The sequence below is a fragment of the Antennarius striatus genome, chromosome 24, assembly GCF_040054535.1.
Source record: "Antennarius striatus isolate MH-2024 chromosome 24, ASM4005453v1, whole genome shotgun sequence".
NCBI classification, from domain to species: Eukaryota; Metazoa; Chordata; class Actinopteri; order Lophiiformes; family Antennariidae; genus Antennarius; species Antennarius striatus.
Window position 1 is genome coordinate 6,827,381 of NC_090799.1, and position 22,286 is coordinate 6,849,666.

The 22,286-nt window shown below is 46.0% G+C and overlaps 2 protein-coding genes across 6 annotated transcripts; one reads left to right on the forward strand and one right to left on the reverse strand.

Moving 5' to 3' along the window:
- Positions 1-1,445: 1,445 nt before the first annotated feature.
- Positions 1,446-8,813, reverse strand: LOC137591547 (F-box only protein 3-like). Of its 3 annotated transcripts, none has more exons than XM_068309621.1 (12): positions 8,696-8,813; positions 7,799-7,888; positions 7,403-7,566; positions 4,340-4,454; positions 4,055-4,259; positions 3,803-3,848; positions 3,579-3,663; positions 3,366-3,488; positions 3,168-3,283; positions 2,972-3,079; positions 2,801-2,883; positions 1,446-2,681 (listed from the first exon to the last, which is right to left on the reverse strand). In XM_068309621.1, the coding sequence occupies exons 1-12, from the start codon at positions 8,785-8,787 to the stop codon at positions 2,562-2,564; spliced, it is 1,347 nt and encodes a 448-aa protein (XP_068165722.1). In that variant the 5' UTR covers positions 8,788-8,813; the 3' UTR covers positions 1,446-2,561. The 3 variants fall into 3 exon arrangements, with proteins under 3 accessions (XP_068165722.1, XP_068165721.1, XP_068165723.1); XM_068309620.1 differs by having other exon boundaries at positions 1,447-2,684; XM_068309622.1 differs by having other exon boundaries at positions 1,447-2,883.
- A 1,030-nt stretch (positions 8,814-9,843) lies between these two features.
- Positions 9,844-16,977, forward strand: LOC137591549 (vitamin K-dependent protein S-like). 3 transcript variants are annotated; one of them, XR_011034663.1, is made up of 6 exons: positions 9,844-10,004; positions 10,374-10,454; positions 10,673-10,768; positions 10,900-10,923; positions 15,159-15,250; positions 16,296-16,977. XR_011034663.1 is itself a non-coding variant. In XM_068309624.1 (6 exons), the coding sequence occupies exons 1-5, from the start codon at positions 9,932-9,934 to the stop codon at positions 15,216-15,218; spliced, it is 318 nt and encodes a 105-aa protein (XP_068165725.1). In that variant the 5' UTR covers positions 9,844-9,931; the 3' UTR covers positions 15,219-15,250; positions 16,296-16,977. The 3 variants fall into 3 exon arrangements, 2 of the variants coding, with proteins under 2 accessions (XP_068165725.1, XP_068165726.1); XM_068309624.1 differs by having other exon boundaries at positions 10,689-10,768; XM_068309625.1 differs by having other exon boundaries at positions 10,689-10,768; positions 16,356-16,977.
- Positions 16,978-22,286: the final 5,309 nt, after the last annotated feature.

Sequence of the window (22,286 nt, forward strand, 5' to 3'; positions counted from 1 at the left end):
AGCTTCCGTAGGTCGGTGATGTCCATCATCGTCCAGACTCGAGGGGAGGCGGGTGGCGGTGTAGCCGCCCACCTCCAGTGTCCCTTCTGTGGCCACTTCTCCAGGAGCCACGCCCACCTGCTGTCCCACATTGCAGCATCTCATCCCGCCAGTCTGGATGATGTGACCGTCGGTCGCCTCGGCAACATCCTGCTGTACCAGAGCTCCACCCAGCTGTTCCACTGCTTTGACTGCTTCTTCACTAGCAGAGACTTTGCCAAGCTGTTCAAACACATCATCTCCAAACACTGCGTGGACGAAAAAGATGGAGGGGGAGGTGGGGACGACTACAGGGGCGAGGAGAAGGAAGGGGTTCGGGAGGAAGTCACCGAGGAAAAGGACGGTGGCGGAGAGGCGATTAAAGAGGAGGAGGAGGAAAAGGAGGTGGGGCACGAGGTTCTCAAGTCAGATGAGAATTAGAAGGGACGTGGAGAAGATGACGCCCCCCAAATGGTGGAACCCACTGAAGCGGATGGCCGGCGGGACGACGTGGAGCTGTCTTCAGAGAGGGGCAACTACTGCTGCCTGATCTGTGGCTGGAAAGGCAAGCTGAAGATTCTTGGCATTAACCACGTGATGCAGAAACATGACATTCCAAAAACGTACACCGCCCAGGCCATCAAGAGGTACGCCGTGACCCCCAAACAGACGCAGAGCAGCGGGCCGGAGGAAGATAAGGAGACGGGGCTCAGTGGCGAGATGCTGAGGAGATGGAGGCCACGGCTAAAGTGATCCGCTTTGCCTCCAGCCGCTTCATCTGTGTGATCTGTGGCTGGAAAACCAAACTGAAAGGTACCGAGGCGGGTCTGTCAGACAGGAAACAGTCTAAACCTGGCTATTTTTGTCTTCATGTGTTAAAATTTTTTGAGATTCATTGTCAGAGAAACATCCTTTCCTTTTCAAGCTGCATTACCCACAATGCAGCTTGAAATGTTCGGTCAATGATATTTAGATGGTATCTCAAGTGCAACTAGCTTATTTTCAGGCAGACAGTTCCAGCTGTGGGTTCACTGATCCCTGCGCGTGTCCTTGCAGGTTTTGCCATCAGCCATGTGGTGGGCTGTCACGACGTGGAGCGTCCGTACTCCTGCAAGGACTGCACGTGCTCCTTCTTCCTGCCCAGCCGGCTGCAGCAGCACATCAGCACGGCTCACCGGCCTGCACGCTACGCCCCTTCTGCTGCTGCTTCAGGTCCCACTACCTGGGAGGCTTCAGGAGGCACAGCAGCCGGTGCAATGCCCGTTTGGGCCCAGACCTGGACCAGCTCGGGGCAGGAGGCAAAACGGAGAAGGTGATGAAGAGAATGGGGAGGAAGCACTTCTATTGTGAAAAGGGACTTCCTGTTTCTGTGTTTTGATCATGTGACAGTAAACAGAGTCTGCAATGATGAATATTTGTTATTTATCCAAAACATATAAAACAAACCATCCAATCACATCAGTGACAACACATCCTTCAAAACAGAAGAAATAAATCCACTTTATGTGACAAACACAAGTTTCGGAAACAACGTGAGGCGCTGAGTAACCCAGCAAATATTTGAACTTCCTTGTGACTTCTAGATCATTACCACCTCCCATCTGAGAAAAAATGTTCTTCAGAAATAAAGAATACATCCTTTGAAATAACCTGGAAATAACAAAACCACAACTGCTGAACTTTTTTTCCACTGCAGGAAGTCAGATTCAAAGGGGAGCGATCATCTCTGATGCTCAGATTAACACTGTATGGCATCTGTGACATCACAAGTAGTGTAATCATGGTTTTGTGGCTGCATCAGCCACCGCCGCCGCCAGATGAGCTGCATTAGCCTCGCTGGAAGATGCGTGAGGCTGAACCTAAGGCACAGAGGCGCTTTGAGATAAACTTGGAAGTCTGGAATTACAAGTACGGCCAGCAATGTCGATCAAATTATTTTTGTAAGTCGATGATTTAAATCTCTGAGGGTCCGTACGGCCAACACAAGCTGTACTGGCAGGCTGTGTCAAGCCTGACAGACGAACCCTGGGGCTGAAGAGCCAGCTGGACAGTCAGAGCGTGACTAAATCAAACTGCAAACGTGAGAAAAAGGTTTTAGATCGTTTGGTTCCTGCAGTGGAAGAGAGGAACCCTCGCATTGTTAAAAGTCTTCTATAAAAAAATATCAGATCCACATCATGATAAACATTGTACAGTAAACTCCTGATTGGCGCACAAGACGTACACTCGACACAACTTCCTGTACATCTACACTCGCAACAAGGCACACGTTCTGTCGCTCAGCCGATAACGTTTGAACCAAAAGCGAACATGGATGTCTGAACTCATCCAACAGGTTCATATATAAAGATATTTTCTAGAAAACTTCACATTTCTTTGTCTGACCGCTGGAAGTCGACTTAGTGCTGTCCCATGTATGGCTCTGGTTGGTACTACCTGTCCCAGAATCCCCTGCTGCTCCTAGTGAAACCTTAACAAAGTCCAGCTGGTTTCCCTGACAACGTGGCAGTGGGGGTTTGCTGGTGATTGGGAGGGGTCAGAGGTCAGATGTGTGGAGGGCACCACACTCCCTCCAAGGCAGCCATGTTAATTCTTTTCGAGTCGTCTCCGTCTCCGTCGTCCTCGTGGTCGTCGAAGCGAGAGGTTGAGCTGGCCAACATCTTCTGCTGCGGGAGGTGTTGAGATGCCAGAGGAGCACGAGATCTTCAGGACTTCAAATCTTTACAGCTGTCGTGTGTGTATGTGTGTGTGTGTGTGTGAGTGAGACGTTAACTAAGTTTACCGTTCGAACCATGGGCTTTCTGTAGGGGGGGCAGATCATGTAGAAACGAGGGATGGCCACGTTGAAAACCTCCTCCTCATTGGCTGCAAGGCAAACAAACGTGTGAGCTGTGCTGGTTGTTGAAATGTGGAAATCAGCCCCCCCACCACCACCACCACAACGTGACGTCACCTAGCGTGTGGAAGGTGTAGTGTCCCTCCATGCACTCTGAGGGGGTGGAGAAGGTGGTGCAGCTGGAGTACTCGTGGACCTTTCCAGGTGTCATAACAGGAAACTCTCCTGCGCACAGAGACAAGTACTGAGCGGGAGCTTTTGAGCAGTTCTCAGCCGAACCACCCAGGTGGTCACGTGATCGTGAACGCCGTACCGACCACGCCGGCCCCCTGAACTTCCTCCACGTTGCCTTCGGGGGTAGAGATTTTCCAGTAGTGGCTGTCGAGCTGACAGGCGGCTTCGGGCGACGCGCTGCTCGACATCTCTATTCTGAAATACGTTAAAACCCGTTAAAAATAGCAGGAGGGAAAACGCGATGGATGAGGATGAACGCTCAAGACGGGGGCGGTACCTGATGCGGTAGGTGAAGAAGAAATGTGGTGGATGGACGGAGGAAAGCTCTGGCATGAAGGAGGTAGAAACGGAGACTGTGATGTCACCGGTGGTCGCCACGCAGCTCTTGTCGTGAACATACCTGCAGACGCGTCAAAGAGGAGATCGTTTAGGAGAACGTACACCCCATCAGGACAGGACTTCCCAGTCAATAGTCATGTTTGTCATTTACTTGAAGATCTGGTCTCTGATGATGGGATATTCTCCTGTGACCACGTTGTTGACGTAGGTCGTGAACCACTCTGAGAAACAGCAGCCTGAACACACATTCAGGGAAATGTCCTGGATGAAGCATGAAGCATCACTCAGATAGCAGAGTGAGAATCAGGTAGACAGCAGACAACTATCTAACTGATTCTCACGTCTCTCTGCCATCGACCAGATGAATGGATGCACCTGTGATGAACATGTTAATGGCTGAGGGATCCAGAGTCATCTGATCCTGCAACACAAAAACAGGTCACATGATTCTTCAGACTTCGAGCACAGACCCCGCTTTAAAAATATTTTTCTACAATCGTCAAATGAAATCAGCTCTCAGAACTCGACGAGACACAGTCACTAGCTTTGATTGATTAACTTAAACAAAGCCTTATTTCATCTTTCTGCCATTCATTTTCAAAGGCTCCCAGACAGGAAGGTACTGACGGCACAGAGGTAGAAGCACTCGAACATCCTGCGTCCCTCTGCCGACTCCAGAGCCATGCACTGGCTGAGCCCGGTGTGGAGGCAGAAAGTGAGCGGCAGGCAGTATTTCAACCCCTTGCTCTGCTGGAAGCCCCTGGCCGCCGTCTCCACGTCCAGCAGCACCTCTGACCGATAGTGGTATGACAGGGACATGCTGCCCATCAGCCTGAGGGGGCGCAGACAGACAGGAAGGAGTCAGACAGACGGGTCAACGCCATCAGGGAAGGTGATCAGACGGATACCCACCCTGGGGTCACTAACTTCTGCCCGTTGTGGATGCGGAAGGAGCAGCGGTAGTCATCTGGAAGTCTGCAGCTGAACCGAGCCTCAATGTTGTTAAGCTCCACCTCTGTGGCACCGTCTGACAGAGAAGATATACTTTATTTATCCCAAACTGGGAAATTTAGACGTTACAGTAGCAGGACAGAATTATTACAGAAAATATACATTGAGGAAAAGGAAGATAGGGAAAGATAGTAATAATATTAATAACACTAAAAAATATCAACAATATTAACACTATTAACACTATTAATTTCTGTTCGACAGCGGAGCTGTAGTAGTCTATTGGAGAATGAGTTCCGCTGTCTGTCCAGAGTGTGGTGGAGAGGGTGAGCGGGGTTATCCATGATGGACAAGTTTGTTAAGAGCCCTCCTCTCCACCACGGCCTCCACAGTGTCCAGACTACAGCCAATCACAGAGCCAGCCTTCTTTATTAGCTTATTAAGTCTGTTGGTATCACTGGCTCCGATGCTGCTCCCCCAACAGACCACGGCAAAGAAGAGTACACTGGCCACAACAGACTGGTAGAAGATCTCCAACATCTTGCTGCATATATTGAAGGATTTTAGCTTCCTCAAGAAATAACGTCTTCTCATCCCCTTCTTGTAGACAACATCGACGTTGGATATCCAGTCCAGTCTGTTACAGATCTTCACACCCAGGTACTTATAGTCCTCCACCTCCTCTAAAGCCTCTCCGAGGATGTGGATCGGTTGTGGCGTGCTCACCTTCTTCCTGAAATCGATCACCATCTCTCTGGTCTTGCTAACATTCAGCCTCAGGTGATTGGCTCCAGCCCACTCCACAAAGTCGTCCAACACAGCCCTGTACCCCCCCCCCCTCCCCTCACTTATACACCCAACAACTGCCGAGTCATCCGAGAACTTTTGTAGCTGGCATGACTCGGAGTTGTACTGAAAATCATTTGTGTACAGTGTGAAGAGGAAGGGGGACAGAACAGTCCCCTGAGGGGCTCCTGTATCACTGACCACCGCATCAGACAGAACACTGCCCACACGGACAAACTGTGGCCTATCTGTCAGGTAGTCACTGATCCAGGAGATGGTGGAGGTGTCGACAATAATCCCCCGCAGCTTCTCACCCAGCAGCCTTGGCTGAATGGTGTTGAAAGCACTGGAGAAATCAAAGAAGGTGATTCTCACAGTGCTTCCCCCACCATCCAGATGCAAATGGGCTCTCTGCAGGAGGTAGATGACAGCATCATCAACTCCCAATTGGGGCTGATACGCAAACTGTAGAGGGTCTAGCAGCTCCTTGGGGGGGGCAGTGGCTCAGCGGTAGAGCAGATGTCCTGTAGACAGATCGCCCCAACCATCGGCGGATCGAATCCCGCTCCCGCCAGGACATCTTCGGAGTGTGAGCTGACGGTGGGAGGTGTCAGCTCACCTCCCAGCCACTGCCGAGGTGCCCTTGAGCAAGGCACCGTCCCCCCTACAAGCTGCTCAATTGGGGCGCGTTCCTGAAGCTGCTGCCCGTCACTCTGCCTCCCTATGTGTGTTGTTTGATGTGTGTACTAACGCTAACTGCATGCTTACAGGCCCCCCTGTGTGCTGTGTTTCACGGGGCCTGTGTATACACTGACTGCTGTTAAAAACTAACACAAAGACCATATAACTGAGTGACTGTGTAATTTCCCTCCGGGGATTAATAAAGTGTACTTCTTCTTCTTCTTCTTCTTCCTTCACCTGAGGCCTCAAGCTGGCCAAGACCAGCCTCTCTAGTGCCTTCATCAGGTGGGACGTGAGGGCAACTGGTCGGTAGTCATTCAACTCTGACGGGGCCGACTTCTTAAGGACAGGGACCAAGCATGATGTTTTCCACCACACCGGGACTCTCTCCTGGCTCAGGCCCAGGTTGTAGAGGTGTGTGATGATTGGAGACAGTTGCGGGGCACAGGTCTTCAGGATCCTGGGGCTAATACCATCAGGTCAAGCAGCCTTCCTCTGGTGAAGTCTCTCCAGCTGTCTCCTGACCTTCAGCTTGTTGGCTCTATCTAGACCGCCTGATGGTCGTCTTTGTCTCCCTGAGCTCCCTGTGATCTTCTTCATTCCCGACCATACGTCCCTCATGTTGATCTGCTGGAGTTTGGCCTCCAGCTTCCTCATGTAGGTCTTCTTACACTCCCTCAGTTTGTCTCGGAACTCGTGCTACACTCTGGCCTACAAAGCACATCCCAGTCTGTGGTGTCAAAGCAGTCCTGTAGCGCCTTAGCAGCCTCCTGAGACCACTTCCGGACCATCTTGGTGTAGACAGGCTGCCTCCTGACCAGCGGGACGTACTTTGGGTTTGGCAGGACCAGGTTGTGGTCTGATCTGCCCAGGGGAGGAAGGGCTGTCATGCTGTATGCATCCTTGGTGTTAGCATACAGCAGGTCCAAAGACTTATTGTTCCTGGTGGGACAGTCCACATATTGATGGAATGTGGGCAGCAATCGGTCCAGGGTGACATGGTTGAAGTCACCTGTGATCACTATTAAGGGTGCTGGGTCGGCACCCTGGCGACAGTGGAGGTGATGATGTCACATGCCGTTGGTCCGTCAGCTAATGGGGGGATGTACAGTAGGTTGCAATTATAACAGCTCTGCGGCCCCGACGCCTTTTTCTCAGCTGCTCCGGGATGTTGGGCCTCACTTTGGCAGCGGCCCAGCTGGGCGCAGTGCGATCAGCTGGTGTAAACAATGCGCTCTCTGGTTGCCATGGATACAACGCTAACAAAAATGTCGGGGATATGTCCAGAAAAAGTTTTAAAAGGATAAAAAAGTCGTTACCAATCTGATTGGCAACAACAGGTAGTAAAAAACAAAGGTGAAAGGACAAAATTCAAAGAGAAAGGATACAAAAACAAAGAAACACATGGGAACTACTGTAACAGTTGTCACTTAGCATGGCGACTCAAACAAATTAAAATTAAAATTAAATGAAAGCTGAGGATGAATAGATCATGAGTTTTCTTTTTGGGTGGGGTTAGTTCCTTCAGAGCAGGTGCTGACTGATGTTGTACCTCACCTCTGATCAACATGATCATGCGTGGACACTTCTCCTGCAGGAAGCTCTTCAGCTGCTCCCAGGCTGTCTTCAGCTCCGGGTAGTACTGAATGTAGCGGCCCAGGTCCATGTAGTACTGTTGGAACAGGTAGTACCAGGAAACACCATTCTTCTGTCTGTCCGCCCTGAAGTCACACAAACACACACATTCAGTCACGGTTCAACGACAGACAGCACCAGCACACAACCGCCATACAAGTCTGATCTGAGGTTAAATGAATGTGGTGTAACACACAAGGCCGAGAGCATTTCATCTTTTAGAGGGGAGGCATTTAAAAGATTTTTTTTTGAAATTTAATTTTAAAGTTTTGAACACAAACTGTACATTAAGAAGCCACACAGCTAGTGGGTACTCACTCCGTCAGCAGCCAGTGTTTGGAGCAGAGGCTTTTCCACAGTGGGTTGTGTTTGGATAACTCATTCAACCTCCTGTTGACAGAACTACAACTAGAAGAAATAAACGACAGAGAAACAAAATCTTTAACCTCACAACCATGAATCCATCACATTAAATAAAAAACACATCTGGACTTTAATTGCTCACACTTTAAAGGACTTTTTCACAGCAGTAATGACACATTCTCCAAACGGACCACATAACAGTGACAGACACAACAACTGAGCACAAACTGAGTCTCAGTTAAATCCTGTGACGGTATGAACAAAGTCTGTCGGGTAACCAGCAAGTTAAAAAACACCCCAGGAAAGAAATGCATTATTTCTCTACCGCTGAGAGGAATATCTGCTGTTTTATGTCAGATTATAATCTATTTCTTGCTGCAGTGATCGAACATCGAACATCTGAATTCCGTGTGAACGCACTCCATGCTAAAAAATATAAACAGTTAGCATGCAGCTAACTAGCACCAAAACGAGCTGGAATAAACTAATAACACACTTTTCTTCCGGAATCTGTTAGAAACGAGCAGAAACTATAAACTGCTGTTAGCATGGTTTGCTAGGCTAGTGTGTGAAGCAGACTGGAATGAATCTACGTCAAACTTGTTTTATATATTTTTTCCTGACATGGACTTATTTTTTCTCACAGAACAAATTTAAAAATATTGTAATTGATTTTTTTAAAACATTTTTTACTGTCACACAACATCTTCTCCTCTGACTTGAACTCCAGCTGCTGCTAACCGGATCGCGACCCGAAGCTATTTTTTTTTAGTTTGTTAAGAAAGACATCTGTTGACTGCCGGTCGGTGCTTTCCGGTCTGCAGCGACGCGGTTGTGCTGTTAGACACTCACTGGACCAGGTCCTTGAAGCTCAGGTAGGATAAAATGTGAAGCAACGGGTCTGAAGGCAGCTGATCCATCCGTAACTCCGTGGGAGATGCCATCTTTAGCTACACGTGCTCAGCCGTCTTCCTCGTTGGTGCTGGAAAGTGAAAACAACGCGTATCGTTGCTGCCCCCTACTGGACAGAAAACATAATACCTCTACAGTGCTCACATGGGACTTCAAAATATCTGATATATGCCATAGAAACAAAAGATGTGACGATTTGAAAGCAGAATATTCAATTTTAAAAAAACACTGACATGAATACTTTTACAGTTAAGTATCTGTGCTGTCCTGTGCTGGTCAAACTTTAGTGACAGACTTTCATCTCAGTATCTGTGAGTAGATATTGGTTCTGAGTCAGACAGAAACGGAATCAGGGGACTTTCAGAGTGATTTCAGGGAAAGATTTCCTGTCAAACTGTTTTTCAGATGTCCATCATTTGTTAGGAAGTAAGAACATCATTCACCAAACAGCAGGTCGGTGGTTCAAGGTGTATTCTTGAGCAAGTTAACCTCAACTTGTTCCTCGGGTGGCACAAGGGCTCTCCACTGCTCCTCAGCGAACAAATCACACAACATTGTGTTCTTTAACATTGTGATCGTACAACGTGTGAGCGTATTTGACAATAAAGCTTCTGCTGCATCGTCTTTTCTTCTTGTGCAGTTTTAAAGGTATGAGCAGCCAGAAGGTGATGAGTTCTGAGCCCTGACAACAACCTGATCTCTGATCAGCAGCCGTTCATTTACACAGCTGATGTGTTGCTAAACAGCCCGGGGACAAAAGTTCAGAGTGACGGCTGTGACAACACAGGAAGTAGAGATTCACGGTTTGGGGAGCCAGTGATACTCCCTCTGGTGCTGCCATCAGCAAAAATCGTTAGGATGAAAATGTATATTTACTGTAAAAGTCAGGTGAAGAATTTCTCTATCTGCACAAACCAACCCATTCAGTGCTGAAAAACCTACTGTTACTGTGGTAAACCCACTAGTGTTGTCAGGTGTTCTTGTCCCACTTTGGTCTGTTGAAGCCAAAATGAGGAGGATCCACATGAATCATGTCCCACTTGTCAGTTCCACTCACACTTTAACCCTTTGGTCAACATTCCCCCACACAGAGACGGACACACACACACACACACAAGACGGACTGACGACAGTCTGCTGGATCTGGGTCTCAGATTCTGCTTGGAGGTTTGGATCATGGTGGAACCAACGTCTAAACCAGCTGCTGTTCTCCTGCTGTTCCTGCTGCACAGATGCGTGTCTGACCACGGTACCCGCCTTACTGCCTCTAGTTTTTACCGCTGAAGTAGCCGAACTTGTAGTACTAGTAGCAGATAATGTACTACTGAGTCGTGAACTGTCAAATAGACAAATGAGCGTAAAATTCTGACAAGTACAACAGCTAATTAAGAAACACACAATGAATTTAGAAGTATAATATAAAATTTGGGGTTTATAAATATTTAAATCCTTTGCACAAACATGGCAAGTTGTTACTGGTTCCTACATTTTAAAGTGATGATAATAGTTTTATTTGAGTCCCACTTTCAGTGAAGGGCTTCTACTTAAAGAGAATCTGAACATTTACGTTCTAAAGACGGTAGAAATGAGTGATTTTGTTTCTCGTGTCTGTCTGCAGTTTTCCTCAGCAACCATCTGGCCTCACAGGTGTTGGTCAGGAACCCTCGAGCCAATCAGCTGTTTGAGGAGGTGAAACCAGGTCGGTGGTCTTTTGGATTCCACACCAGAAAACTAACCTCCAGTCATACAACACAGAATTAATGCAGTTTATTTCAAGACTCTGGGGATTCAATAGCATAGCAGTCCCAGTGGCCTCTGATTCGATTACAATATAGTCCTTTTTATGCCTCTATTTTTACTTTTATTTGTAAGGTTTTGAATCAATATCTCTACGCTGTGGTATTAACACAAGTGAAGTTTTATTTCCTGCAAGGAAACCTGGAAAGAGAGTGTGTTGAGGAAATCTGTGACCACGAAGAAGCCAGAGAGGTGTTTGAACAGGAGGACAAAACAGTACGACTTTGACTTCCTTCTGTTTTACCAGAGAACAAATTATATGACACTACTAGTACTACAAATATTGGTAGTAGTAGTAGTTCTAGCAGAACTGTTTGCTTCACTCACAGCATCTCTTTCTCTTTCAGAATTACTTCTTGGTGAAATATTTGGTGAGTTCTCAAACCTCACCTGTCACACAATCACTGTGGAAATCTGCTCTAAAGAAGATTCAATGAAGACAGTTTTTAATTTAAATTTAAAACACTGTTACAATCCCCGAAGGGAAATTAAGAATGCACACTCTTGTTTTTGTTAGTCAGTCAATCACATGCATGCATATTAGTGTGTACAGACCCCTGTAATACACACCACCACATACAGGGGGGCCTCTAGGTATTCAAGGGAGATAGAGTGGCAGGCAGCTCCTTCTTGTTGCACCTCAAATGAGCAATTTGTAAAGGGGATGGCACCTTGCTCAAGGGTGCCTCGGTAGTGCTCCGAAGGTGAGCTGACACCTTTCACTGTCAGCTCTCCTCTGGGTATTTTTTGGGCGGGAGCGGGAATCGAACCGCCATAGGACGACCCGCTCTACCGCCCGCTTTACCACTGAGCCACTGCCATCCCCCAATCAAATACTTTATTTTTTCCATTAACCTTTTCATATTTGATAACATATAACACAGATTTACAGAATAAAGTAGCAGAATGAAAGGAAATGAAATGAATGAGCTCCACTTCCACGCAGGAATCCAATAATATTATAAGTATTAAAAGATTTTTTTTTAAATTCAAAGTTGTTTCTTCTCCAGTTGATTTCCAGTCAGAAGCATCAACAAATTTTAAGAACATTTTCTTTCCACGGAGTCACAGCAGAATGTGGTGGGAAACTGCTCCTGATTTCACTGGATATCAAGTTTAATTTCATTCATGAACAGTTAAATAACATTTCATTTCTAGTCAATGTCCTGGTAGTCATTTCATTTTTCAGTCAGGTTTAATCAGATGCGCTGCCAAAGTGAGCACAGTCCAGAGTGGATTATACAAACACAACCTCAGTACATGAACCTGTCTGTCTGCCTTTCTGTCTCACTGCAGACGCAACATGATGACCTGCAGCGGCAGCTGTAGCGGGGCCGGGCCCCCTCCAGCGAGTGGCTCTGCAGGTGTCGCAGCAGCTGAGCCTGGGAGCCGAACGCCTGCTGGCACACCGTACTGCGCCCGCCCCGTCTACCAGTGCGGCCAGTGCGACAAGGAGTTCCACCACCTGTCCAGCCTGTCCAATCACAGACAGACGCACGGAGACAGAGCGACGTTCAGCTGCGGCAGGTGCGGCAAGGCGTTTGGGTCCGTCGAGGAGAGAGACGCACACCGGCTGCAGCACCGGCAGCCGGACCTCACCTGTACGGTGTGCCAGCAGGCGTTCAGCTCCCAGGCTCAGCTGCTGCGACACCTGCAGAGCCACTCGGTGGAGGGGGCCCGGCCCCGCTACAGCTGCCGCTGCAGGTCATCGTGTTGAATCTGTGTTACCTGTGCCAAATACTGAGGGACGGAATAACAAATGAATGGTGGTTCTGTACGCCTCGCACCCTGAAAACACAGGAAAACGGTCACAGGAGTGAGAGAGACGAACCACCCTTGTTGCATTTCCAGTATGTTCTGAAGAGAAGGACTGAGGTCCGTCACCTAGAGTCACCTGGGTGCAAAGCGACCTGCACTTAGATTCCACCCTCCTGTTTCCCTGCTACCTGAGTTACTTTGTCTCAAAATAAAGACGGAATTAATATCTGGGAGGACAGACGTTAATATAAAAATGTTTCATCAATTAGAATTGGCGAAAATAAAGTGCTGATAAATCAGTAAAATAATATGTAAACATTAATCCCCAAAAATAAAAACAAATATGACCATATATTTTGAGCGTACCACACACTCCCCAACAAATAGAGGTGGCTCCTGACACCTGATCAGATCAACTCAAATCCTCAAAAATTCACGCACCACATCTGCAATCAAGGTAGGTATGGAATGTAGGTAAGTATGACTTCACCCCTTGTGCGTGTGTGTGTGTGTGTGTGTGTGTGTGTGTGTGTGTGTGTGTCAAAAGTCTCTCCTTTATGTAGATGTACGTGTAAAGGTCTCTTCCCCGTTGTTCAGAAGCAATGGATTGGTGGGTGTGAGTATGGGACAAAAGATGGGGGCCGGAAGGGATGAGGGTAGAGGCAGGGATTGAACCAGTGACTATACTGAAAGGGGTGGACTTCAACTGCATTTACAGTGGGGCGCAGCTCATTGGCTGGTTGGCCAAGGGATGGGTATGTGAAAACAATATTAGCCCGTCTTTTTTCTGGTGGACTGTCTCAGAGGGATTTGGGATTCAACATGAGGTTCTGGAACATCCTCCTTCGGGTGAGCTTTTTGAAGGGCGTCTTGATCATTATTGGGCTGAAACTGATCCCTGTCAGGCTGATACTGACCTAGTTCATGCTCATCCTCACTATGCATTCCTGGCTCCTCACCTGCAACATCCTCCATTTCCTGTTCCAGTCCAGCATTATCTCTCTCCTTTGGGTGAGTTTCACTCCGTTCCAGTCTGTTCTGCAAATTGCGGCCATTACTTTGGTCTGGCAAGTTTCTGTCCGTCCTTTCCGCAGGTATTCTTAGCCAATAATGAGGCACACCTTCCTCTCCATCAGAGTCACTTGTATCTGAATTCTGTCTCTGTTCTGTGGTTTGTGGGGTGGCTGAGGGATTCCTAGTTTTTCTGTGTGACCTAGGCGCATGAGTAACTGGGCTCTGCGGTGCTTCTAGGGGCAAGTCATTCACTTGTAACAGCAGGTTTCGGTGCAGAGTGCGAATGGACCGGTCTCCGGCTTCTGGGCTTACTTTATAGACAGGGTTTTCTCCAACCTGCTCTCTTACAACATAGATGGTCGGCTCCCAGTACGGCCTGAGCTTTCCGGGCCCACCTCTTTCACTAAGATTACGTACGAGAACTCTGTCCCCAGGCTCTAGAGTCACATCTTTACTTCTCTTGTCATAGTGGGCTTTTCCTTTAGCAATGGACTGTTGGCTGTTTGCATTTGCTACATATTTCCTGCCCATTTTCCAGCATATCCCCTTGGAGTTGCCGTTTCTTTGTCTGTTACAAGGCCAAAGAGAAGGTCAATGGGAAGGTGAGGATGATGGCGATACATCAAGTAGTACGGGGAGAAACCCGTGGCCACATGCTTGGTGCAATTATATGCGTGAAGCACATGAGGTAAGTGGTCCTTCCAATTTTCCCTTTCTTTCTCTCCTAGGGTCCGCAACATTTGCAAGAGAGTGCGATTTAGCCGTTCAGCAGGATTGCTCTGAGGGTGATAGGGGGAGGTCCTTGAGTGGCCGACACCGGACAATTGTCTCAGTGATCTGAACAGTTCATTTTCGAACTCCCTGCCTTGGTTGTGGTGAAATTTAGTGGGTGTTTTGAGAAGACTGCGACGATTGCGTCTGAAGATCTGTGCTTCCTCTGTCCTCACAGTGAACGATCGTGGAGCTACTTCTTGAAGAACAGTGGGTTTTGCAGCCTGCGGCCGCCAAGCCTTCTCCACCTGCGGCCGCCGTGCCTTCTCCACTTGCGGCCAGTGTTGGTCGGTCTGCTCATCACTCCTCCACAGGGAGGGACCGCCGTAGGATGCTGAGGGAGGCTGTTACCTGCCCTCACTCCCGAGCTGTTAAGAGTTGAGATGCATGTGGGGACTAACGACACAACCCGCCGGGAGTCAGAGTGCACCAAAAACAATTTTAACCTGCTCTTCGACGTTTTAAAATCTTTTTTTTTTTTTATTTCAAGGCCACTACCGACTCTCGGTCGAGGAGCCGGCCTCTTTAGTCGACTCCTCAGCCTTCACACTTGGCTTCAGGCCGCCAGCAGGAAGCACAACTTTGCTTTTATTGACAATTTTAACTTGTTCTGGGAACGTTCTTCTCTTTTTAACAGTGACGGAATACATCCCAACAAACGGGGTAGCCGAATGCTGTCGGCACGCAGTACAATCCCTCCCATGTGACTGACTGTTTACACCTGTCACACGCCCCCCTTCTTCTTCTACTACTGCACAACACACTGATTCCCACGACGGCTCCCCCCACTGGTCCCTCCGGTCATCACACTCAGCTCTCATAAACATACCCACCATCATTTCCAATCATAGACCCACTGCAACACGTTCATCATCACACCCCTCCACTGCAAACCACAACAATTTAATTCATATCCCTTGGCAACCTCTGGTACCCCCTGCCCCTAATTTTAATCCTAATCCTGTAAATTTTGGCCTTTTAAATATCAGATCCTTAAACAGTAAATCATTTTTATGCCATGATTTTATTACTTCTAACAAATTGGACTTTTTTATTATTACAGAGACATGGCTATCTGAGGGAGACTGCAGCCCTCTCATTGAAGCAACCCCCCCCCCCCTGATTTTACACATCTCCATAAACCCCGGCTGACAGGTAGGGGAGGGGGGGTTGCTCTTGCTCTTGGTCAAATTATACGCTCTTGGTCAAATTATACGCAGCTTTGGAATAAGTTTCCACTGTTATGCGGATGACACACAACTTTATATGCCCATAAAAGCAGATGATCGATCTGAATTGATTAAACTAGAGGCCTGTCTTTCTGCTGTGAATAGTTGGATGTCCAGTAATTTCTTGCTCCTAAACCCAGACAAAACTGAAATGTTAATCATTGGCCCTGCGCGACTTAGAAACCAATTTCAACACCTAACAATATCTGTAGATAACTGTCTTATAACCCATAGTTCAACAGTCAAGAACCTTGGAGTAACGTTAGATTCAACTCTTGCCTTTGACAAGCATATTAAAGAGGTGACAAAGATCGCCTTCTTTCATCTACGTAATATTTCCAAAATTAGGTCCTCTTTAGCCATGGCTGATGCAGAAATTTTGATTCATGCCTTTGTGTCCTCTAGACTTGACTATTGTAATGTTCTGTTATCAGGGTTGCCTCGGTCTAGAAATAGGTGCCTTCAGATGGTTCAGAACACAGCAGCAAGAATATTAACTAAAACTAGGAAATTTGACCATATCACCCCAGTTTTGGCTGCATTACACTGGCTCCCGATTCATGTTAGATCCGATTTTAAGGTACTCTTATTAACATACAAAAGCCTTAATGGGCTTGCTCCAACCTATCTGTCTGATCTTGTTAAACCTTATACGCCGACTAGGGCTCTCCGCTCTCAGGATACAGGTCTCTTGTGTGTTCCTAGATTTAAAAAGAAGTCAGCTGGCCAGAGGGCCTTCTCCTATCGTGCCCCTTTCTTGTGGAATAACCTCCCTATAAATATTAGACAGTCTGAATCTGTAAATGTCTTTAAATCTAGACTCAAAACATATCTGTTCGACCTAACATATAAGTAATATCGGGGATGGCGGTCTCAATGTTTAGGTTTAGCCTAGTCCTGCCGACGAGTCATAGGATTTCTTAGTTAGGCCCCTGCCTCCCATTAATCCTCTGCTATTCTGGTCCCTCTAGCACCACTCTCGCCCCTGCTCTCTCTGTCTCTCTCCCTTCTTCTGCTGTTCTCTCTCACAGGCCTCTGTGTGGTGGATCATCGGCAATCGGCTACCTCTGTCTGCTTCCATGGGTGGCGATAGCACAAGCTGTACAGTGGTCCTGTTTCACCATCCACTAGGGGAGTGCTGGTTCTGCCTCATTTGGTTCTGCTGTGGTTTTGGGGTTTTGCCAGAGTAACCTTGACTTTAACTTTTTTGAGCTCAATGACTTAGGCACTGTCTGGTCTGTCCTCAGAGTGGTGGATCCTCGGCAATCGGTGACCTCTGTGTGCTTCATCGGCTGGTGGTGACTCGCTCTACTGGATGGATCGGCATGCCTTTGTTATACATTTATTGTTACTGTTATTGTTACTGTTATTATTATTGTGTTGTTAATCTGTACATGCGGTATCTATTGCTTCGTCTGTCCACTCCTGGAAGAGGGGTCCCTCCTCTGCAGTCTTCCTGAGGTTTCTCCCATCCATTTTTTCCCCTGTTAAAAGGGTTTTGGGGGGAGTTGTTCCTTATCCGATGCGAGGGTCGCACTGCTTGCAGTGCACAAAGGTCAGAGGGATATCGTCCATGTGCAGATTGTAAAGCCCTTTGAGACATTGTTTGTGAATCTGGGCTATATAAAAATAAATAAACTTGAAACTTGAAACTTGAAACTTGTTGCTGTTATTTACAGGAAGATTTTTAAATGCATTGCCATTCCACAGAGCAATTTTACCTCATTTGAACATCTTGGCTTTATAATAAATTCTAAATACCCAGTGCTAATCTTAATAATCTACAGACCGCCCAGGCCAAACAATGTTTTTATCCAAGAGTTTACCGAGTTAGTATCTGGTTTTATAAAAAAGTATGATAAAGTTCTCATTTTAGGTGATTTTAACATACATGTGTGTTGCCCTTCTCAAACTTTTATTACTGATTTTATGGACACTTTTAAATCTTTTAATCTCACTAAGGTTGTACAGGAACCCACCTACTGAAAAGGTCACATCCTTGACCTAATCCTTCATCACGGTCTCAGCCCTGACAACCTGGTAACAAAGGATATCTGTGTGTCTGACCATAAAGCAGTTTTATGTAGTGTAATTTTATTCCAATCGTGTTCTAATCACAGCATACCTGTCCGTCGCCGCGTTTTTAACTCTATGTCTGCCAGCCAGTTTTCTGAGCTTTTAACTGTTGCTTCTTTAGCTGCTTTTGATCCAAATTTTAACTCAGAGGAGTTGGTCTCCCTTTTTAACCAAATCTGTCACACTGTCCTGGACTCGGTTGCCCCATATAAAACTGAAAAACCAAATGGTGCACCACAACCTTGGCTGAATGATTCTATCCAGGAACTGAAGAGAAACTGTAGGAGAAAAGAACGGAAATGGAAGAAGACAGGCTTGCATGTATTTTATGAAATTTGGAAAGAATCAATGAAGAAATATCAAGAAACAGTTAAAGAGACAAGAGCATCCTTTTTTTCTAATTTAATTTTAGCAAATCAATCCAACCCCAGAATTTTATTTAATGTAATAGATTCAGTCACCACCACCTCCCCCTGTCATTTTACTGATGCCTCTCAAGAGATGTGTGAAGATTTTTTAAATTTCTTTACAAACAAAATTAAGGTTATAAGGTTACAAATAACCCCCCCCAGACTGCGTTTTACACGCCAGTAGGGACATACACAGTTATCTTAGCAATTTTGAACCAGTTTCACTGTCATTTTTATCTGAAATCTTAACCCACATGAAACCAACTACGTGCAGTCTTGATGTCATTCCAACAATATTTCTTAAAGAGGTTTTTGACACAGTTGGTCCCAGTATTTTATTGATTATTAACAGCTCATTAACAAAAGGCATTTTTCCATTTTCTTTTAAACATGCTGTGGTCCAACCACTTTTAAAGAAACCCAACCTTGATTCTTCTGATTTTAACAATTTTAGGCCAATGTCTAAACTCCCGTTTTTATTAAAAATTCTAGAAAAAGTGGTTTCAACCCAGCTTTTAGCTTTTATGTCTCATAATAATCTCTTTGAGAAATTTCAGTCTGGTTTTAGAGCTTTACACAGTACAGAAACTGCCCTCCTCCAGGTAACCAATGATCTTCTTTTAGCAGCTGACAGGGGAGAGAGTACAATTTTAATCCTTTTAGATTTAAGTGCAGCCTTTGACACTGTAGACCATGCCATTTTAATTTACCGTCTTGAAACCTGGCTTGGCATCAAGGACGCTGCACTTAGCTGGTTTTATTCCTACCTTTTAGATAGAACCTTTGCGGTCACCATAGGTAATTACATATCCTCGAAAACTCAGATTACCTGTGGTGTACCGCAGGGTTCAATTTTAGGTCCAATTTTATTTTCCATTTACATGCTTCCGCTCGGTCAGATCATCCACCGTCACAACGTGTCTTTCCATTGCTATGCGGACGACACACAGATATACCTCCCGCTGAGACCGGATGACCCAAGAAGCCTGGCTACTGTGTTAGATCGTCTCAACGATATCAACTGTTGGATGGCCCAAAACTTTCTTCAGCTCAATAACTCCAAATCTGAAATCATACTGTTCACTCCTCCAAACTCCATCAGTCCCATCAAAAATAGCCTTGGTCCCCTGTCCGTTAACGTTAAATCTGCTGCCAGAAATCTAGGAGTAATATTCGATTCAGACCTCAACTTCCAATCTCATATCAATAAAGTTGTCCAGTCCTGCTATCTTCAGTTAAGAACAATCTCCAAAATCAAACCCATGCTCCCACATTCCGACTTAGAAAAAGTAATTCACGCATTCATCTTCTCCAGACTCGATTATTGTAACTCACTCCTCTCTGGCATCAACCATAAATCACTCTCCCGCCTCCAACTGGTCCAGAATGCAGCAGCTAGGCTTCTTACTGGTTTTAACAGGCGACATCACATTACCCCAATCCTGGCTTCCCTCCATTGGCTCCCTGTGCGTTTTAGAATTGATTTTAAGATTTTGCTGATCACTTTTAAAGCCCGTCTGGGTCTGGCCCCGAGTTACATAGCGGAAATGTTGACCCCATACGAGCCAGTACGCAGCCTTAGATCCTTGGGTGGGGCCCTCCTGTCGATTCCAAAGTCGAGGTTTAAATCTAAAGGCGACCGTGCCTTTTCCATCCTGGCCCCTCGACTTTGGAACGACCTGCCTGAGGAGATAAGTCGTGCACAATCAGTGACATCTTTTAAATCTCTTCTTAAAACCCATTTTTATAGACTTTCCTTTATGTGATGTTGTCTTTTACCTGTTTACCTTTTTCATGTTCTGGTGTGTTTTGCTTCACTTTACCTCAATTTTAGCTTAATTTTGTCCTGCTTATGTTTGGCCTCACTGTTTTGGCTCTTTGTTGCCATATGTTTCCTGCTTTTGCCTTGTTTTCCAAAGCACTTTGTAAACTTTTGCTTTTAAAGGTGCTATATAAATAAAGTTATTATTATCATTTTGTTTTCCATCCACCAGGCTCTTCTATTCTGACAGTGTCATTGCTTGACAGTGGTGGAAGCTGTCTTGCTGTCTTGTCATAGAATGACTTCTGCTTAATCTTCGGGTGTAGTAGTTTGTGCTCCAGTCTCAGATGTTTCTTTTGCTTTGAGATGCATGGCAGTGTAGTATGCAACTTTCTGTTCATCAGCAGCTCAGCAGCTCTGTAGCTGAGTAAAGCCAAGTAAGGGTCAGAGTCACTATCAGCAGCTTTCTTCAGCAGTTGCTTTAGAATGTGGACTCCCTTTTCAGCTTTCCCATTTGACTGTGGATACAGAGGGCTAGAAGTCACGTGTTTGAAGTCATACTGTTCTGCGAATCTCTGCCATTCTTTGCTCCTGAAACATCGACCATTGTCGCTATTGACAATATTAGTGATGCCTTGTCTGGCAAAGATAGATTTTGCATGTGTTATGACACAAGACGATGATGTGTTTGAGAGTAATGCCATTTCAGGGAAGTTCGAGTAGTAGTCAATGACCACGAGATAGTCTTTCCCCTTCAGATGAAACAAGTCCATTCCAACTTTTTGCCATGGTGCTGTTGGTCCATCAGATAGCACCATAGGCTCTTTGGTTTGCTTGTTCCTATGCTTCTGGCATGTTTCACATCTGCTTATCATTTTCTCAATGTCCTTGTTAATTCCAGGCAAGTAGACTGTGTCTCTTGCCCTTCTTTTACATTTCTCGACACCGAGATGACCTTCATGGATTCTCTATAGCAGATCCTGTCTCAGTTTGTGTGGAATGACAATTCTGCTTTGTTTTAACAACAATCCATCCACAACACTCAGCTCACCTCTGATGTGGTAGAACAGTGGGCAGGATCCTACAGGCCATCCATTCTGCATATTTTCCATGACATGCTGCAGCTCTGTGTCTTTTTCGGTTTCCACAGCAATTTGGATAGATTTTTTGTCTGACACAGACAGTGTAGAATATACCATGTTGACATGGCATTTCACATCTTCATCTGTTGTACTCTCACAGCTTCTTATTGGGGCTCGTGAGAGTGCGTCAGCAAGAATCAGATGTTTTCCTGGTGTATACATCAGCTCAAAGTCATATCTCTGCAACTTCATCATTAAACGTTGAACTCTCAGTGACATGTCATTCAGGTTCTTCTTAATGATGGCTACTAATGGACGGTGATCTGTTTCCACAGTGAAGGTTGGTAGGCCATATATGTAGCTGTGAAACTTTTCTAGGCCAAACACCAAACCAAGGCACTCTTTTTCTATTTGAGCATATCTGCATTCAGTTTCAGTCATAGTTCTGGATGCATAAGCCACTGGTTTCCAGTGCTAACCTTCAGCCTGCAGGAGAACACCTCCAATTCCATCTTTGGATGCATCTGTTGACACCTTGATCTTCTTGGTTGGGTCAAAGAATGTCAATACAGGTGCAGTGGTTAGTGTCTTTTTGAGATTTTCCCACTCTCTCTCATGTTTGGCAGTCCAGTTAAACTGATTGTCCTTATGCAGCAGCTCACGGATGCAGGAGGATTTTACTGATAGATTGGGAATGAATTTGCCAATGAAATTAAGCATCCCCATTATGCGCAACACACCTGACTTACCTTTGGGCCTTGGCATGCTTTGTATGGCACTTTTTTTTTTGGATCAGGCTCAACACCTCGTGCAGAGAGCATGTCTCCCAGGAAGACAATTTCTTGAGCTCCAAACTGACACTTCTTTTGGTTGAGCTTTAGTCCATACTTTCGCACCCTTTCCATCACTTTTGTCGGCCGCTCATTATGCTGTTGGATTGTGGACCCCCAAATACAGATGTCATCGACATAGGCCCTTACACCTTCCAGTCCTTCAATAATGTGTTCTACTGCTCTGTGGAAGATTTCGGAGGCAGAGAGTATTCCAAATGGCAGTCTTAGGAAGCAATATCTCCTGAAAGGCTTATTAAAGGTACAGTATTTGGTGCTGCACTCATCCAGTTTTATTTGCCTGAAGCCTTGAGATGTATCTAGTTTTGAAAAGTACCTGGCTCCTGCCATTTCCTTGGTGATCTCCTCACGTTTTGGAATTTGATAGTACTCCCGCTTAATGTTCTCATTGAGATCTTTTGGATCCATACATAATCTCAGTTCTCCATTTTTCTTCTTTACACACACCATGGAGTTGACCCAGTCTGTTGGTTCCTCAATCTTTCTGATTACTCCCAATGCGATCATCCTGTCCAGCTCTTTCTTTAGAGCTTCTTTGAGTGGAGCTGGGACTCGTCGTGCAGCATGCACAACTGGCTGTGCATTTTCCTTCAGCTGTATTTTGTAGGTGAATGGCAACTCTCCAAACCCCTGAAGACGTCTGCAAAGTTCTGTGCAATGCTGTCCACAGAGTCATTTAGTGCACTGACAGCTGTATTTATGCGATATATTCTTTCCACCAGCCCCATATCTTCACAGGATTTATCACCCAACAGTGAATCATGTTCCTCAGCCACAACAG

Bases quoted from the DNA above. Each gene is read 5' to 3' on its own strand.
- LOC137591547 (XM_068309620.1), bottom strand. From the start codon at position 8,787: ATGGCATCTCCCACGGAGTTACGGATGGATCAGCTGCCTTCAGACCCG. The intron at 4,260-4,339 runs GTGGGTATCCGT...GCGCCCCCTCAG, and splicing joins CAGAAGTTAGTGACCCCAGG to GCTGATGGGCAGCATGTCCC. The intron at 3,489-3,578 runs GTAAATGACAAA...ACGCGTCTGCAG, and splicing joins ATCAGAGACCAGATCTTCAA to GTATGTTCACGACAAGAGCT.
- LOC137591549 (XM_068309624.1), top strand. From the start codon at position 9,932: ATGGTGGAACCAACGTCTAAACCAGCTGCTGTTCTCCTGCTGTTCCTG. The intron at 10,455-10,688 runs GTCGGTGGTCTT...ATTTCCTGCAAG, and splicing joins GTTTGAGGAGGTGAAACCAG to GAAACCTGGAAAGAGAGTGT. The intron at 10,769-10,899 runs GTACGACTTTGA...TTTCTCTTTCAG, and splicing joins TTGAACAGGAGGACAAAACA to AATTACTTCTTGGTGAAATA.